Here is a 19627-nt window from a genome sequence, read left to right as displayed (position 1 = left end):
AATCCCTTGTGAAGAAAAAACATTAGCCATGGTTCTTGTTATTGTTGTTGCTGTGCTGGTATACAGGCTTTGTGCCCCCGGCTCTGCCATATGCATGACACCTCACACTGATCAGAATGAATCTTCAGTGTTATATGCCTAAGACACTGGAAAATCTGTTAACAGATTAAAAATTTGCAGGAAGTATGTTCTCATTTACCTTTGGTTGTATACCCTATAGCTACAAACAGTGATGGACAACAGGAGTTTTTCTTGCTTCCTAAATTCTTCTATTTTCACATGATTTAGAATATAAAGCTTTTACAAAGATAACCCAAGTAAACACAAATATTTTTTTCTAATAATGATTTCACGCTGTTGAGACCTACCTGGCTTGGGCAATAAGTTATTGCCCCCATAGCTGTTTATTAAACTAAATAGCAGGAGAGAGGAATCAGCAACCTAATCCACTCTCTGGCTACCTGCTCTATCCATCTAGGTAATCTCAAAGACTACTATTGATGGAGTCAACTGTAACAGAAATAAAGGCCGGGAGTGAATGCCATGGCTGCTGTGGTGTCTCACCGGCTATATCTCCTGATCCCAGCGGGTCTCAGCAGTGAGACCCAATGGGATCAATGACTTTTGACATGTCTGATGACATATGAAGAGCACAAAAAGTCCAACAGCACTTGGGACCAGGTCCAGATCTATGGTTTGAATGGGTAAAAGGAGGAAAATAGGTGGTGGGTCAACTATCCCTATGCTGACCAATGGATACAATGTGAAGAAGGAATCCAACAGAATCTAGTAAGTTCCAATATGTGAAAGTTTATTTCATTATCTGCTGTTTTATTGCTTTTAGAAGTGTATTTGGCAGCTGCTGCCTCGGTGATGGAATAAACTTTCACATGTCTGATGACATGTCAAAAGTTATTTTTCACGACATGAGATCATATATGGAGGAAAAATAGAAAGGAAAGACTAAGACTTCTTTCTTTAAATCCATTCCTGGCTTTAGCTTCAGAAACAGCATAAAAACTATGGGAATTCACACTTGGGGTACCTTCACACGTACCGGATTTGCAGCGGATTTCATGCTGCGAGTTTGCAGCGAAATCCGCTAAAAATCCATGTAGTGTGAAGTTGAATGGAGTTACATACCCGCAGCAGAATTTTCATTCCGCTGCGAGTATGTAACCAGGCCCGTTTAACCCCCGTAGCCCAAAGTACCTGCTCAGCTCCGCAGCTGTGTGTGAGGCTCCCGGCTCTCGTCGGTCCCCATCAGCCAATCAGTGCACGGCAGCACTGATTGGCTGATTAGGACCAACTAGGTCTATGTGAATAGTTGAAGCACAAAAAAAAAATAAAGGCAGGCTCCCTGACTTACAGGAATATTTCCCATCTCAACTAATATAGTTATACTTCGTGGGACTCAAGGATCAAGTTAAATATTTTTGTACATATATTCATTTAGAAGACATGTCTCTTTCTCAGGTTTTCAGCAAAATCCGCTGCGTGTCCTTGTAACGTGAAGTTCAATGGGTCACATACCCGCAGCAGAATTTTCATTCCGCTGCCAGTATGTGACTCGGGCCCCTTTAACCCCCCGCAGCCCCCGGCCTGGAGCATACATTACCTACTCGGCGCCATGGCTGCATGGCAGCACTGATTGGCTGATGGGGAGCAAGGGGAGCCGGGAGCCTCACACAGAACCATGGCGCTGAGCACGTAATGTATGCTCCCTCCCGGTTAAAGGGGCGGTTAAAGGGGTTGGCTTACATATCTGCAGTGGAATGAAAATTCTACTGCTGATATGTAACCCCATAGACCTTCACACTACCAGGATCCGCTGCGGATCCAGTATGTGTGAAGCTACACTAATACGCACTCACAAATTTAAATTCACAGATTTAAAGAAGTGAGATTATTAAGGATTTAAACCAAAAAAAAAAATCTATAATAGTTATTTTTCTCAATAGGTTTGAATGGATTTTCCCATAGTTGGTGTCTGCCTTTTCAAGCCTCCCCAAAATAACAGGAAAGCTGCCATACTTCACAGATTTTTCTTACTTGACCGAAAACTGGACAAGCCACTTCAGCACAACTCTATTCACATAAAATGAATTGTCCTAGAGGTTGGAGCCTGAAAGTCTGTATACTCTAACAGCAGGGTTAGGCACTAGAGGGAATTGCTGATCTCAACTAAGCAAAGCAATTCTTTTGACCAGCGCTCCACTCATTAAGTATGCAGCCTTTCAGCGTTGCTCCGCTCCCTGACATTCCTACCAGGATACTCGGAAAAGTTGGATCCAATCCAGGGAAACATCTCCCAGTTTCCCAGGTTTGGATCCTACTTTTCCCCAACACCCAGAGTGGAGCAGCAGGGAGCGGAGCAGCGCTGAAAGGCTGCGGCCTTGATGAGCTGAGCCCTGATCAAACGATTCATTGGTCTCTATTAGGCACTTATATAGATATGGTGAAATGTTTCCAGGTTAAACTCTATTCCTGAAAATTTAGGTAAGGACCCATATCCTCTTCGGCTGAGCTGCTGGAAGAAGTGTCTGTTCCTCCTTCTAGGAGTGAAATAATGTCATGTTTTTGATTTCTTATTGCCAATTGTAATGGGGTACAGCCACTGGTGTCCTGTATATTCTGTTTGGCATTAGATCGAAGCAAGGTCTTTACAATGGCGGCATTGGCATTTAGAACGGCCACATGTAATGGTGTCCAGCCAAACATATTTTGAGCATCTACATTGGCTTTGTTTTCTATTAACTTAATAACACTGCAAAAAGACCCTCTCTGAACAGCAAAATGAAGGGGTGTCCAGCCAGACGCTTCTGCAACATTTGGGTCAGCTCCCATATCTAGTAGAAGAGAAACAATGGCATCTTCACTGTAGCGAACAGCCAAATGGAGTACACTCCATGTCATATCTCCAATAGCATCAACCTTGGCATCATAGTCTTTGAGCAATTGTATTATCTCAGTGTGTCCTTTATATATTGCAAGGTGCAAAGGTGTCCAGCCCTGGTTGGTCTTCAGGTTGACTTCGGCACCATGCTTCAAGAGGTGTTTACATATCAAACCTTTGCCTTTCACAACTGCCATGTGCAATGGGGTATAATGGCTATTGTCAACAGCGTTTAGATCGGCTCCTTTCTGTATCAAGTGTTGCACTACTCGAAAGTAACCTCTATCAGCGGCAATGTGAAGAGGAGTCCTCTGATTTTTTGGCTTGCTGTTTAGGTCAGCTCCTTGGCTAATTAGAAGCTTGACAATCTTATAGTGACCATAACAAGAGGCTACATGAAGAGGAGTTTTTCCATCTGTTTCCTGACTATTTGGGTTGGCGTGACGCGTGAAAAGAACACGGGCAACATTTTCAAATCCATTTTGGGAAGCCAAATGCAATGGCGTCCAGTCATCATGTTCCAATGCATCAACATTAGCTCCATTGTCTAAAAGTAACCGAGCTATACGGTCATCTCCTCCTTGGGCTGCATAATGCAATGGTGACCAATTGTCTTCATCCGTTATGTTGACGTTGGCTCCATTCTCTATTAAGCAGGCACAGATATCAAGTAGCTTCCTCTGTACTGCCAGAATGAGAGGCGTGGATCCATTCAATGTGCGGCTATTAACATTAGCATTCAGGCCAAGAAAATGGTTCACCCGCTCATAGTTTCCTTCAGTAACCGCAAAATGAAGCAGAGTAAAGTTATTTTCATCCACCCAAGAAATATCACTGATCTGTAAGAGGCTTTGAAGCAAGCTTTCTGTTCCTAAAATGAAATTAAATAAATTAATAATTAATATAATTAGCGATCCTAAATATGGCTCTAGTGTTATAGGTCCATATGCACACAAAATGCTTAAACCAAAACCGAAAAGGCAAACAAATGCAAGACCAAGATATAGAAAAAATATATTATCCTTTATTAATATATACAAAAATAAACTTGGTTAAAAATGCATGTAAAGGGAGCTGGAGCTGATACAAAACCCCAACAGAGGGTGGATACAAGTAGGTTCAATCACATAAAGTGCCAAGTCACATAATAAATAACAGTAAGTAGAGAACCTATATACATATATGCTGGGCACTGGGCATCTATTAGAAAGAATAAGTAAAACTCACAGTGTGTTGGTATTTATTTTTGTTTCTTTCACTGTGAGTTTTACTTGGCACTTTATGTGATTGAACCTACTTGTATCCACCCTCTGTTGGGGTTTTGTATCAGCTCCAGCTCCCTTTACATGCATTTTTAACCAAGTTTATTTTTGTATACATTAATAAAGGATAATATATTTTTTCTATATCTTTGTCTTGCATTTCTTTGCCTTTTCGGTTTTAATTAAAATAATTAATTAAAAATTTTATATTATTGTTTCAGGCTATGTTCATATACTTTTTTTGGCCATTTGAACACCGTTTTTTAAGAAGTCCATCTTGTACAAAAAAAAACTGTCATTATGGGAAAAAAATGCATGGGAACATAGCCTGAGTTTGCAGGAGTTAATTATACACATTATTTTTAAGGAAACCTGTGATCACTTTCATGCTACCTGAACCACAAGTCATCGAGACTGTCCCCAGTGGCTTCTTTCCACACCGTCCGCTTTAATTGAGATCTATTAATCAAGGATGGTGGAATGGGGAGAAGTTGACTTGTGGTTCAGAAGATGAGATTTGCCTACATGTACATATACTGTGAGGGAGATTTATCAAACATGGTGTAAAGTGAAACTGGCTCAGTTGCCCCTAGCAACCAATCAGATTCCACCTTTCATTTTTCAAAGAGTCTGTGAGGAATAAAAGGTGTAATCTGATTGGTTGATTGGGCAACTGAGCCAGTTTCACTTTACACTGTGCTTGATAAATCTCCCCCTGTATGTCCACTGAATATATTTAGTTATATATCTTGTAAAAGAACCTATCAGTGCAAACAATGGAGCGTGTGTGCTCCATTGTGTGCACAGATGCACCCGCATCCAAAATTCAGCGGCTGTAAAGATCATCAGTACCGGCTGGGATGACCTTTTCTGACACCGGCCGTACTGTGACCTGGCCGGTGGGAACATGGCCTTAAAGCGCATGTACCAGCAGTGCATTGTTTTTCTGTTTTTTACCTTGAATAGACCGGGAACTGGGCTGTGGTTTAAAAAAAAAACTGCGGCACTAGCATCCCCGTCAATCTATCACTGAGCACTGGCCCAGCCTGAAGCCCTGGAGGAAGGCTGGCCCATCCCAGTGGGAGGAAACCCCCTCCTCTCTATGAAACGGCTCCATTGATTCTAATGGAGCTGTGTCCTAGGGGGGGAGGGAGTTCCCTCCCACTGGAGACAGGCAAGCCCGCCTCCAGTGCTTCAGGCCGGGCCAGTGCTCAGTAATAGCCTGGCACCGTGTGTAGGAACTGGGCCGCGGTTCAAAAAAAGGACCATGGCACCGGCATCTCCGCGCTGGCTCCGGTCTATTTATAGTAAAAACTGAAAAGTGGTGTACCGCTGGTACATTTGCTTTAACTCATTTAAAGTTATACACCCTAATCCAGCCAGAAAACATTTACAGACACATCTATCTGGTTATCTTAGGTTATCAGGAGGCAACTAAGGTTTTTTTCTAGTTTTTACAGTGGGAAGAAGTGTGCAATAGTTTATGCTTAGTGTATCAATGATACAAAGGAGAAACTTACCACTGCTTAGGGAGCTTGATGATGGCTGTTGGCTGTCCTGTATTGATGAGACACATCAAGTTAATAATATTAATCAGAAATAATTTTGGTTACTAAATTATAACAGAGTAATGCAATATACACTTTCCACTGACATATAATTGTATAAATATAACATTTAGGTACCAGCCCCTGATCAGGGCTAAACAGACTATCTGTCTCTTGTGGAAGAAAAATCATTAATCAGTATTGCAGAATTGTTTCTCCTATGTCAACTACTAATTAACTGACAAGTAACGACGACTCTTCAGGGACATGGGGCGAAAGTTACTATTCGCTGTGGTTTTACACATACCAAGTTTGCATAATATTATGTTTGTATAATTTCACGCTGTATTTACTATTTTGATTTGTTAATTACTTTCTGCTTCTTATATATTCTCCTGTTAACAGTTTCTTTACATCACCTTCACTACAAATGTGTCACAGGAATCTGTAAATTAATTAAGTTTTTTTCATTAAAAAAGTACAACTAAAGGCAAAACTTTGGTGCCTTGGCCTCAGTAATTCTAGGCAGTAAAATATTATAATACACGCCAATGTAGGGAGTCATGTTTCCTAATTATTTAGGTCTCATGCGTGTGTCCCATAAATGTATCCGTATTTCGTACCAGAAAATTACCGGACCTATAGGTTTCCATTGGGCCATGGACACCTTTTCATATTTTTTCTAATAGGTGTCCGTTCCAGAAAAAAGATCAGAAAGTTATAGATTCTGTCCTATTTTTGTCTGGAATTCTAGCACGGAAGACCGTATAGAAGTCAATGGGAGCATCTGGAATTCTGTATAGTTCTGGATGCGTGCATTTGAAAACTGGATGGAATTCGGATGCGCTGCTAGCCAGGGCCAGCACCTGGAAAAGTGTTGCTGGGTGCTGCATCTTGCTCTTCTAACTTATCTGGGCCACATCAGAAGCGTATACAGTTAAATGTGTCGCTGTGTTTGACAGGGCAGGGAACTTCACTCTTCTGGCTGGAAACAGCATTATTCATTATGAAAGGTAGAGGGAGAAAAGGGGAGGAGAGCACTGCTACAGCTATACAGAAGGTGAGTATGTTTGTGTTTTTTTCTCTTTGGTTCAGTTACGGAATAGGAAATTCTGATGGTTTCCTTAAGCCTTCTGAAAGACTTTCTGATCAGTATTTCCTGACAAGGACGTTTGCATATGGCCTTACAATGTCTAAATTGTCTTTTTCCTGAAACTGCATTTCCCCAAGGTTGATAACCATGGTATTGTAACCCATCCTTTTTCTTAATGACCTTGACTGCCCTTCTCTGCACCCGCTCCAGTTCAGCCGTGTCCTTCCTATATAGAAGTGCTCAAAACTGTACCCAGTATTCCGTGTGTGGTCCAACCAGTGATTAAGAAAGAGAAAAAACTATGTTCTTGTAATAAACATCTATGCCTCTTTTGATGCATTCCACAATTTCATTAGCCTTGTCAGCAGCTTCCTGGCACTGAGCACTAAAGTTGAGTTTACTGTCCACCAATACTCCCAAACATTTTTTGGTAGCAGCTTTACCCAATGATTAACTATTTAGCACATACAGTAATAGGTACATTTAGCTCTATGGCCATGGTACATTACCTTACATTTATCCACATTAAACAACATAGGCCATTTCTGTGCCCAAGCCTCCAGCTTCCCCAAATTCATTTGTCATATTATATCATCCTTCTCTGTGGTGATAACTTTACTTAGTTTAGTGTCATCTACAAATACTGAAATTCTACCAAGTAGCTCCTCAGCAAGGTCATTAATAAACATACTGAAAATAAGTGAACTCAGCACTAAGCCCTGCGGTACCTCACTTATAACTGTGACCCAGTCAGAGTATGTTCCATCAATAACCTCCCTTTAATTCCTTTTACTTAGCCAGTTACTTACCCAATTACATATATTCTCCCCTGTTGCTAACATCCTCATGATATGGACCAGCATTTTATGTGGGATAGAATCAAATGCCTTTTAAAGTCCAGATACTGGGGCATGCACCCCCTGGCTGTCAGAGGCTATGTTAAATCTGACAACCTACATTCATATTGTTATAGTTACATAGTAACATCCTTACTAGCTAGGGAAAGCCTCTTTGATGCTTTGTACCATAGAATTTACGCATCTGTCTACACACTGAAAGTACAGACAGGTATATGAAAGGTTCAATGTGTCTTCTTGACCTAACAGCTATCTAACAGTGTCAGCAGTTTGGAACATGAGTTACAGCAGACAGATTCGCTTTAAACCCTCCGTTTTTCATTAGGTCACTTACATCACTGTTTTCATTAAGCAAAACTGCATTTGAAGACTTAAGAGGATCTTGTTCAGCTTTGGGCCCAGAAGCTTCATGTTCCGGGAGAGGACTTTGCACTAAACAAAGTAACATGTGGGATTCAACAATGATCTCTACAAAGAGACAGAGAAGCAAATAAGTACACATCTTAATAGAAAAGATAAGTATAACAGATAAGATGTAGTCTGGATTGTGCATTAAGGGGGGGAACCTGCTAACCCCACTCCTGCATACCCCAATAAACACAATAAAACACATTTCTGGCGGAAATTGCAGCATACGCTGCACTATTAAACATTGTAACAAACACTAACGGGGAGGCCCGACGCAAATCATGACCCTTCAGCCAGAAAACTAAAGTGCCTATCTACTGAGGGTAGCCTGTACCAGACCGGCCCTCTCCCATTGGCAGCAGCGCTACCGTATAGTAGAACTGTCCCTGCCAATGGGCCCCTAACCTAAGTGCCAACCTGGGCTGAAAGGATCGTGATTTCCGCCTCACAACTAGTAAATTCAGTCCAACAAACAAATATAATAAATACAATAAATAACATCAAATACAATAAATACAACAACGGAGGGTGGGATCTGGAAAAGTGCTGTGTCCCTGGTCAAACTACTTGTCCTTTTATACTCTAAACCCCACCCCCTTTAACACCTAGCTCAGCCCACTACCTCCCCCAGGTATTCCCGCTGCATACTAATGAGCTCTTTGTTTCTCCACAAAGGCCATACCTGTTCCCCCCTCCCCCACCCCTTACTGGTACAAGGTTCTCTATTTAAGTCTGGGTTCACGCATGTCCAGTGATCCGGCAACATCCATGATATGAACGGATGTGGCCACAAGATAAATATTTTCCATTCGGTGTCCCATCTGTTACCCCATAGGACAAAATTGCACATGGCAATGTGCCTATAGACCATCTAGTGTAAATACCATCCGGCATGAATTCACCGGTTAAAAAGGCATTGCATTCAGTGTCTATTGATCCGGCCTGGACACCCAATGGCAAATATGCTAGAAGATGGAGGCACTGTATGTAATCCCAGATTTTGAATGGTTAATCTAAAGGTAATACTGATATGTATCTATCAACTAATTCATTTTGAGTGCAGTCCTACATTATAAAGATTTAGGAGAACACAGGTCATGCTTTTGATAGGGTAGCAATCAATAATCAAAAAATTAAAAATCTACAGAGAATGTTATAGAAGTTCATGACATCATGGTATCTCAATGCACTCATCACCCCAGCCCCCACCCCACCCCCACCCAAAGGGAAAAAAAGAAACTAGAACTGAAAAAAAATCTAGATATTAATTCTTTTAAATGGTACCAAACTGTTTTTGTCTTATAAAATTTTGGCTTTGGAAACATCCAACGTGTCTATTATTGCGTGGAGAATCTATGTCAGGCCACACCTTTTGCCCAGCAGAAGAAAACCAGGATTACTTTTAGACCATCTAAATTCCTGGCTATCCATATACTGAATGGATGGATTGGTTCCGCTAGCCAAGAATACAAACCGGAGAAGGTAGGCCGCCTATTGGGATCTTGGTTCCAGCACCTCTTCATCAAGTCTATCATCTGCTGACATTCCACAGGACCATCCTCCGAAATGTCCTCCAAAGGAGGCCGATGTCCTGCTGCCACTTTTACTATAACAGTCATCATGCTGCTACCTAAGGACACAGAAATGAAAATACAGTATCCTATTAGGTGTGTTTATTAGCAGTTTACTACATTTATAATTAAAAGCTGAACAAGGCAAAAAGATTCTGTCTGATACTGTAATAAACTTCACATAAAGTTGTTTAAAAAAACTTTATTATTCTAAACTATTCTTGATTGTTAGGGATAAGTGTGCTCAAGTCTGATCCTTTGGCATGGATGCAAGTTGGATGTAGTCCTAGGAAGTCAGAGAAAACATGCCTATGGCTGTATACACTTTTTTCAGGAATCCCTAGGGCTGCATCCAACTTCTTCAGCCACCGGTATATAAATGTAAAACAATTGGACACGAGCATGCGCCAGTTGTGCTCATCTCTATTGTTTCCTATGTAAACTACTTATTAACTGACATGTTATGACAACTCTTCAGGGACATGTGACGCAATTTACTATTCGCTGTGGTTTTACACACACCAAGTTTGCATAATATGATGTTTGTATAATTTCACGCTTTATTTACTATTTTGATTTGTTAATTAATTTTTGCTAGTTATGTATTCTCCTGCTTCTTCACATCCCCTTCACTACAAATGTGTCGCGGGAATCAGTAACTTATTCAAGTTTTTTTTCATTAAAAACAGAAGGCAAAATTTTGGTACATTAGCCTCAGTAGATCTAGGCAGCAGAATATTATAATACACACCTCAGTGTAAGGGGGTCATGTTTCCTAATTAGTTAGGACTCTTGCATGAGTCCTGCAAAATGTATTTATGTTTCCTATCAAAAAATTACCGGACCTATAGGCTTCTATTGGGCGCGGACATCTTTTAGTATTTTTCCTGATGGGTGTGTGTTTGAGAAAATAGACCAGAAAGTTATAGATCCTGTCCTGTTTTTGTTTGGAATTTTGGCATGGAAGACATAGAAGTCTATGGGAGCATCTGGAATTCCGATAATGTGAATTAGAGAGGAGATAAACAGTTAGGGTCCTATTACATGGCCCGATTATAAACTGTAAACGAACGCCGATCTTCTAGATCAGCACTCCTTTACTGAGCAATTAGGCAGGCCAACTATTGGGCAGCAAGGGCTGCCTTTATTATAGAAAAAGAAAGTATTAACTCACCTTAACACATTCCCTGGTGTTCTCGGAGGCCTTTCCCGGTGTCTGCAACTCTTCCTTCTAAGCACTGACAGGCCGCCGGCTGCTCAGCCAATCACAGGGCGAGACAGGCCCGGGGCCTGTGACTCACTGAGTGGCCAGCGGCCTGCCAGTGCAGAGAAGGCAGAGCTACAGACAGTGGGAAAGGCCTCCAAGGACACCAGGCAACATGGTAAGGTGAGTTAATACTTTTATATTTTAAACTACAATCATCAGCCATTGCCAGCGCATGGCTATTACATGTAGCAATGTGCGCCCAACACCCGATGACTTTAAGTCAGGACCTAAAGAAACCATCAGTCGATGATCGTTTCATCGGCTGATGGTTTTCTCTATTACACGGAGCGATGATCAGCTGAATCGTCTGATTTGGCTAATTATCACTCCCTGTAATAGGGCCCTAAGTTTGGGTTCACGTAAACCCAAACTCTCAGGATTTGACTCCCGGTGGCTGACGAAGATAAATGCAGCTCATTATTAAAAAAACATAATAATAATAATAATAATAATAATAATAATAATAATAATATACAAAGGTTACAGTATTTTAGTCAGTGTTCTGAGACAGTATTTGTAGGCCAAATCCAGAAATGGGTCTGTAAAAGACTGGTGATGATACTGGCATGTGAAAGTGGCCATGAACTAGACTATGCTAAAATCCTGACATATATTATATCAGAGCTGTGTTTTTCACAGTTTAAGTTAAAAGAGTTACCCAAGATCAAACATTATTTTCTATCCACAGGATAGAGAGCAACTAGCTGATCAGTGGGAGTCCCAGAGAATGGAGGGAAATTGTCCCTCAAATGAATGGAACGCAGAATGTATGCACAACCATCACTCTATTAATGCTCTGTAGAGACTTAGTGCTTTCATTAAAGGAAAATTAACAGCAGGTTAGAAGAGTTAAAATCTTACTATGTGCCCTTAAAAAGCATAATGTCAAGTTAAATTATAATCCTGCTGTTAGTTTTCCTTTAAGAGAAGGAATTTTCAGACCACCGGGACCCCAACCAATCAGCTAGTTATCCCCTATCCTGTAAATAAAGAATAGTTTTTGCAAATTTCATGTTGAATTTTTTGAATACAGTATAGAAGTTTAATTCAAATGCAACATATAAGTCCTCAACAAATGCAGTGTGCAAATTCACCCTTGGGCCACATTGCCATATTCCAATCTGTATTTTTCATCCATATTTTGTAGGCCGAAAATGGGAGTGAAACGAATATGGACAGAGAAAAACTATAATAAAACGATTAGGATCTCTTCCATGATACAGTAGTAGGTTAAGATTTATGATCCAGCCTACATGCAAACAGTATTGTATTGTGTTAGTGTTATTAGTGCATGGCTGTGTGCTTTATCTCCTGGTCGGCCACCTGATTCAACTCATTTCAGAAGATAAGCTACATTATGTCTATAATGAAAAATGCCTGGGCTGGCACCATGCAAAAAAAATGGAAGGCAGGGAACGATTAAAAACATCTAAAATACACACAATACTCCACTGACCATGACCTGACCCCCCCCCCCCCCCCCCAAAAAAAAAAAAAAAGAAAAAAGAAATAATAAATAAATAAAACAAAGAAAATGTATATCTTCTGTCTTACACCAGTTATCTATCATTAACCCCTGAGGAAGTCTATGCAACGGAACGCATGTGTTCTGTCCTGACCCTCTTTCCATGTGGCAGCCTTACTGTTTGTAGTTTATTCTATGTACTTACTTTCTGTGTTGCACCTGCACTATTTGTCACTTTGATATTGCATTATATTATATTTATATTGGTTTGTGCTTGCATCTTGTATACTTGTACATTTTTATTTTTCATTTGGTTATATTGTTTTGGCTGTCATTTGGGACATTGTATACTTTTTTTTTTTTTTGGGGGGGGGGGGATTGTCAGGTCCCACTGGACCATATATCATCGTCAGTGGGGTGTCGTGTGTATTTTAGACGTTTTTAATCATTTGTTTCTGCATTTATGTCAATAAATTTTTCTACTATATTATGAGTTATTTGTGAGGTGCAGTCTATTATTTTTAGCTTGTTTGTTATTTTTGTTTGTAGCATTATAAAACGCATCACCCTAGCTGGATTCATGTGTCTGTGCACTTCACCTGGCTATAACTATAACTTAAAATTGGAGTGGACACCTGGTTGCATCTGGACAACACGTCAAAAGTTTTTACAACTGACCCTAACACTTTAAGCTTTCTGTAGAAAAATATAATATATTAAAATTTTTAACATTATTTTGGCAAAGGAATTATATAATTGTTAGAAAGTCAAAAACAACAACAAAACAAACCTCAACCTGCTTTCACTATATTCACTAGATTAGAATAAAATCTTAAAAGCATGTAAAAGCTTGACATTTCTAAACATGCTACTCTGTGGCATACATTCTAAATAACAGAAAAAGAAAAAAGAAACTAATAAAAATACAAATAAATCTATACTCTATCAATAAACTTTGGCTCCTATGAATATGGTTCCGCCCTGTTCTTTACACACAGTACTTTCCAATCATAAAAATAATTACACAGTCCTTATTTTTTTCTTTGTGCCCCTTTCAGCTCTTTCATTTCTTACAGTCACTATATACTTATACACACTTCGCTTTCCATTTAGGTGGACACATTGCAGAAGTACAACTTTGACATAAAAGCCATAAAATGCGTATTTACCTACAAAAGGCTTTTTCTGAGTCAGAAGCTCCCAGATTACTATTGAATAGCTGAAAAAAAAAAATACACAAAATAATGACTCCATGAAAGCCAACAATATTTTTCCTGCTTTTCAAAACAATTCAGTTATTCCAAGTAATTCCAGTAAAGACACAAGCCACAAACTGATGATTCATCTAAGAAGGGATCTGGTTTGAAGGCATTCGTAAGAGTTGTTGGCAATCCCGCAATCATTTTTATAAGTGTATTGATAAGTTCTAATCTGTGACGAGTGACCCCCCCGAAGCAATGAGATAAGAAAGGCAATTTAGTCAGAAACGTGAGATCAGGGGAGAATATTTCTATCTGTGATTTTTGAATATTTGGTTTGAAGAAAGAATTAATATGAGGGTAAATCCTACACAAAAACATTGGAAGGCTAATAGACTTCAAAAGAAGATATGGGGAAGCCTTTTGGCATGTTCTAAATTGAAGGTTGTTTTGTCTTCTCCGTAGATACTAAAAGTCCTGAAATATTCCTCAAGTTGGCAAATATAAAACTTGGGGGAGTCTTACCTTTGTTTTCTTTTGTTTTATGACTTTTTTTTTTGCTATGATCCTCCAATCCCCAAAACTCTGGGACGTGGCATAATAATAATAAAAATATTCACAAACGCTTGTTTTGTCCATCTGCTCCACTTTTGTCAGAGGGGAGGAGGCGTAACAGGGGACGTAGCCCCTGTGTGTGCCACATTTAATATTTTTCTGGTGGAAGAATACCAGTGAAATCTACACTGAGAGGCTCCAGATCTGGACACCACCGAATGATCTTAGCAACTGGTTCTTCTGAGCCAGGCCCTTTTTTTGGATTTTCTTTCCTTCAGTTGCTTTTAGGACAAAAATACAATTGAACATAGTAGCAGTGCCTCAAGGTTTACAGGAGCCATACTAGCCATTCAACATCATGGCACCTATGCAGCAATTTGCCAGAAGAGGCCAGACCTTTCCTGATTGACAGTGGCTGAATGACTGTATTAGAACAGTGTCAGGAGAGTATTCCTTACTGGTGAGTTGGAGATATTTTCTGTTCATAGACTATCTTGCATTCAGGGGGGCGGTCTTTCATGCAAGGGGCACATTGTGGGTAAAGTTATATTCATGGAGAGAGAGTAGGGCAAGTTTATGCTTGGCGTATTCACTCCTAGCTACTAATCATGCGATCAAGACATCCCCCTCTCTCCTATCAACCCTTCTATCAAAGCTGATTGCCCATTAAAGGGGTTGTCCAGCGAAAATCTTTTTCTTTCAAATCAACTGTTGTCAGAAAAGTTTTATAGATTTGTAATTTACTTCTATTAACCCCTAGACGACCCAGGATGTAAAGTTACGTCATGGAAGTCTGTCACCTGACGACCCTGGACGTAACTGTACGTCCTGGGTGGTTCTCCCGCTATGAAGCGCGCTCCGGAGCGGAGCGCGCGTCATAGGAGGTGGGGGCCGGATGCAGTGAGCAGCCGGGACCTCATCGGTAATGACACGCTGCAGCGATCGCGCTGCCGCGTGTCATTAACCCCTTAAACGCCACGATCGCGGCGTTTAAGTGTAAGTGACAGGGGGAGTCACTTACCGATCGGGACCCCCTCAGTGTGACTACGGGGGTCCCGATCGTTGAAACGGACCGCCGGAGGTCTCTCACCTGCCTCCGTGCGGTCCGATTGGCAATCTGCTACACTGAGCCTGCACAGGCAGGCTCAATGAGCAGAGCACCGATAACACTGATCAATGCTATGCCTATGGCATAGCAATGATCAGTGTAGAAATCACACTAGTGTATGTACAAGTCCCCCAAAGGGACTTCAAATGTGTAAAAAAAAAAAAAGTTCAAAACACTATTACACTACCCCAAAACCCCTCCCCCAATAAAAGTTGAAATAACCCCCCTTTCCCATAATATAAATAAAACATATAAAAATAAATAGATAAACATATAATATACCGTAGCGTGTGTAATTGTCAGATCTATTAAAATATAACAAGCGTTAATGTGATCGGTGAACGGCGTAGAAGAAAAGAGGGGAAAAAGTGTGCGGATTACCGATTTTATGTTACATTATATATTTAAAAAAACAATAAAAAGTGATCAAAACGTCCGATCTTCACAAATATGGTATTAATAAAAACTAGAGATCATGGCGGAAAAAATGACACCCCATACAGCCCCGTAGGTGAAAAAACTGTTATAAGTGTCACTATAGACCCATTTTATTAATATTTAATTGCCAAAAAAAAGGATTTCATAAAAAAAAATATATATAACATTAGAGAATCTGTGTAACCTGCATATGGTTGTGTTCGGGCTGACCTATAGAATAATGGTATCATGTTGCTGTTACCATATAGTGCATTACGTAGACACAGGAACCCCCCAAACGTTACCATATTGCATTCTTTTTTACGATTTCACCTATTTATATCTTCATAAATAATATATTTGGAATTCCATCATACATGTTATGGTAAAATGAATGACGCCATTACACAGTACAACTATTCCTGTAACAAATAAGCACTTACATGGCTTGTAGATAGAAAACTGAGAGTGCTGGAGCTCTTAGAAGGGGAGGAGGGAAAAACGAAAACACTAAGATCAAAATTTGCGCGGTCCACTGGGTCATTTTGGGCCTGGTCCTCAAAAGGTTAATGAATCTCAAGTCTTCCCATACTTATCAGCTGCTATATGTCATGCAGGAAATGTTGTTTTATTTTCAGTCTAACACAGCGCTCTCTGCTGACATCTCTGGCCGAGACAGGAACTGTCCAGAGCAGGAGAAGTTTTCTATGGGGATTTATAGAAAACCGAGACAGATTTCCTGTCTCAGCCAGAGATGTCAGCAGAGAGCGCTGTGTCAGACTGAAAATAAAACTGCAGGGCATATACAGTAGTAGCTAATAAGTATGGGAAGATGAGATTTTTTAATAGAAGTAAACTACAAATCGATATAACTTTCTGACATCAGTTGATTTGAAAGAAAAAGATTTTTGCTGGATAACCCCTTTAAACCCAGCTTTGATCCTGTTGTCTCCAGCACTGAACAGAGGATACAGTGGGAGCATGGACATGCAAGTTTGCCACACATTGTCTAGATTCCACCATTTAATTTTTGACATTTCATTTCTATTACAGTTAAAGGGTGACAATTGGAATGTGATTGGTTCAATTTTTAATTCTGCTGATTTTAGTATATCATGTACAGTACTCTGTAGTTACCCGGAGCTACAGTAATGTCCAAAATGGTTTACAATACATTATTAAGACATTATAAGATGTGGTTGTCATTTTCTAGTCACTGGGTTGTAGATGTCTGACCATACCTGTACACATCATATTTGATTCCTGGCACCCTGCTACTCTCCAGGAATACCTCTGGAGGGATGTAGTTCAGAGTTCCCTTGATCGCTGACTTTTCTATATATTCTTTCCGAGTTGAATGTTCTTTCCATTTAGAGAGGCCAAAATCAGAAATCTACAAGAGAGAAAAATCCTCAGTGTAAACGATAAAGCAGATGTTAGTTACTTTACACGCCTAAAGCCTCTATTACACGGAACAATTATCGTTCAAAAACCTGCTAGAACAATCAATAGTTAGCGATCATCATTAAATGTTATAGGTGTAAACAACAGTACAATAAACTCAAAATTGTTATATGTTCATCATAATATTTCTTGATGATTTTTTTTTTTTAAGTTGGTCTTTCAATAATAATTAGCGAATCTGTTTGTGTAATAAGAAATATTTCGGTCGTTGTGAAAAAAACCTACATTTTCTCTAACACGAACGATCAAGCGACCATGTGACTACCGCAAACTTGATCTTTCAGTACAGCAATCGTTCCGTGTAATAACATGTAAATCATTCGCTATAAAATCGCTAGTTATTTCTTGCGATCGATCATTACAGCGAATCTTTAAATGACAATCGCTGGGTGTAAAAAGAGCTTAAGTCTGAGCTTGCTCTCAATACAGCAATTTTCCTTTAGAGAAACAATGAAGAATATGATTGTTAAAGTTTTGTCCCAAGCTTGTTATTTGTTTAGTATTGAATTGTGGCCAATGTAATTGATCCACATTTTGGAGAATCTAAGTAAGGGTAGTTTACTTTTCGTGGATGTACTAAGCACAGGAAATAAAGTAGTATTCCCATCTCAGAAAGTTATCCTCTAGCCACAGGACCTTAGTGCTCCTCCATGTTGGAAGACTCATAGAGAATGAAGAGTCCACTGTCTGCACAGGAACAGAGTTCGGTTCATTCTGGGAACAATTATTCCCCCATTCTCAGGATAACTGCAGGTCCCTTAGGCAAAGTCCCCTTATCGGTTTGTTACTTCTTAAAACAGAAATATTCCTTTAATGAATTTCAAAGCAAAAGAGCTAGAAGCATTCATACATACAGACACACATTTGCTGGTATAAGTATTGGGTATCCAAGGTTTTTGAGAAGGTTTTGCATTGGGTGTAGTACGTAGGGCACTAGCGGTCTAAAAACTAGGTGTGATGAAGCTTATCTAAGAAGACACCTAGGGGGACATGAAGACCGGCATATGAGTGCGTCGGTCCTAAATAAAGCCCCGCCCCCTTTTTCCTGGTCTGATTTACTAAGAGGCGCACGCCTCCTAGTAAACACCACCTACCCTGCACCCAATGCATGTATACTTGCTTCCAGGAGGTGTAGATTTGTATCATGATTTACCCCTGCAAGAAGGCAAAAATCATGATGAATCAGATTTATCAGGAGGCTGCGCCTCCTTCCCGCCTTGCCACCACCTTTCCCCACACACTACCCACCCAATGGGTGAATAGGGGATACAGTACAACAGGGAGAGGGCGTACGCCCCAGCCGCAGCCTTCATAAATCTCCACCCAAGAGACTATTTCAAGAGCCATAGTGCACACTAAATAAAGCTTTCTCAAGATTAAAGGGGTCATCCAGCGCTATAAAAACATGGCCACTTTCCCCCTACTGTTGTCTCCAGTTTGGGTGGGGTTTTGAAACTCAGTTCCATAGAAGTAAATGGAGCTTAATTGCAAACTGCACCTGAACTGGAGACAACAGTAGGGGGAAAAGTGGCCATGTTTTTGTAGCGCTGGATAACTCCTTTAATGGTGCGTTCACACCTACAGGATCTGCAGCTGATTTTCTGCAGCAGATTTCATTTAAATAACTGAACACAGCATCAAATCTGCTGCAGATCCTGTAGGTGTGAACGCACCCTAAAGTGTCTACACAGTTTCTTTGTATGCTTTACGCTTTACACATTTAGTTGTTTTTGCGTTGTACTGATGTACCTTTTGCATATTCTTTGATATATTTTTCACCTAACTAAACTATATTACTTAGCACTTGTCTGTAAATCACTCAAAAGCAGTTACAGTCATGGCTTGGGTTTGTGCTGAAGACCAACAGAAAGATTCCTTATATCTAGAGTAGGCAGATAACCACGGAACGAGAGGTTTTGTTGTGCACAACTTTAAAAGAGCAACCAAAACAGTAAGACAGACAGCAAGAATAACTTGTAAACCAACATAGAATAGCAGAGCTTTTAGTTCACATTAAGACTTGCTAGACCGCAAAGGTTTTGTTGAGGGCTAAAGGGGTATTCCCCCCAAGAGCCAAAAAAGAAATTCTCACAAACCTAGCTGGTCTTACTCACCAAGTCCACCTGAGTATTTTGAGCCGCCTCCCGTCATTCTAGCTGCTGCCGTTCCCAAGAAGAAGTTTTTCTAAAAACCAATATATGTATACAAGATGGCGTTGGCCAGGGAACTACATTTTTCAGAATGCAGTGCTCCCTGCTGGGACCTGCCGATAGGACATGATGGGAGATGTAGTTCTGCAACCTGGATGGCTATCCAGGTTGCAGAACTACATCTCCCATCATTACCTGTCAGCAGGGCATGATGGGAGTAGTAGTTTTGCCATCTGAGACCATCCATGTTGCAGAACTACTACTCCCATCATGCCCTGCTGACAGGTCTTGATGGAATTTATAGTTCTGCAACCTGTAGCCACCCAGGTTGCAGAACTACATCTCCCATTAATACCTGTCAGCAGGGC

General features: G+C 40.3%; 1 protein-coding gene across 1 annotated transcript in view; it reads right to left on the bottom strand.

Annotated features, from left to right (window-relative positions):
- Positions 1 to 572: 572 nt before the first annotated feature.
- The window catches only part of ANKK1 (ankyrin repeat and kinase domain containing 1), a 60340-nt gene continuing 41285 nt past the window's right edge, over positions 573 to 19627 (bottom strand). Inside the window, exons 3-8 of the mRNA XM_069947748.1 lie at positions 16887 to 17038; positions 13536 to 13585; positions 9538 to 9693; positions 7990 to 8123; positions 5679 to 5715; positions 573 to 3767 (exon numbers count right to left, since the gene is read on the bottom strand). Of these exons, the coding sequence (XP_069803849.1) occupies positions 2482 to 3767; positions 5679 to 5715; positions 7990 to 8123; positions 9538 to 9693; positions 13536 to 13585; positions 16887 to 17038 (1815 nt within the window). The 3' untranslated portion in view covers positions 573 to 2481. The remainder of the gene's footprint in view (positions 3768 to 5678; positions 5716 to 7989; positions 8124 to 9537; positions 9694 to 13535; positions 13586 to 16886; positions 17039 to 19627) is intronic.

Source organism: Dendropsophus ebraccatus, chromosome 12 (assembly GCF_027789765.1).
Source record: "Dendropsophus ebraccatus isolate aDenEbr1 chromosome 12, aDenEbr1.pat, whole genome shotgun sequence".
NCBI lineage: Eukaryota > Metazoa > Chordata > Amphibia > Anura > Hylidae > Dendropsophus > Dendropsophus ebraccatus.
The sequence above is the reverse complement of the archived record's forward strand: the minus strand, read 5'-3'. Positions and strand labels throughout refer to the sequence as shown.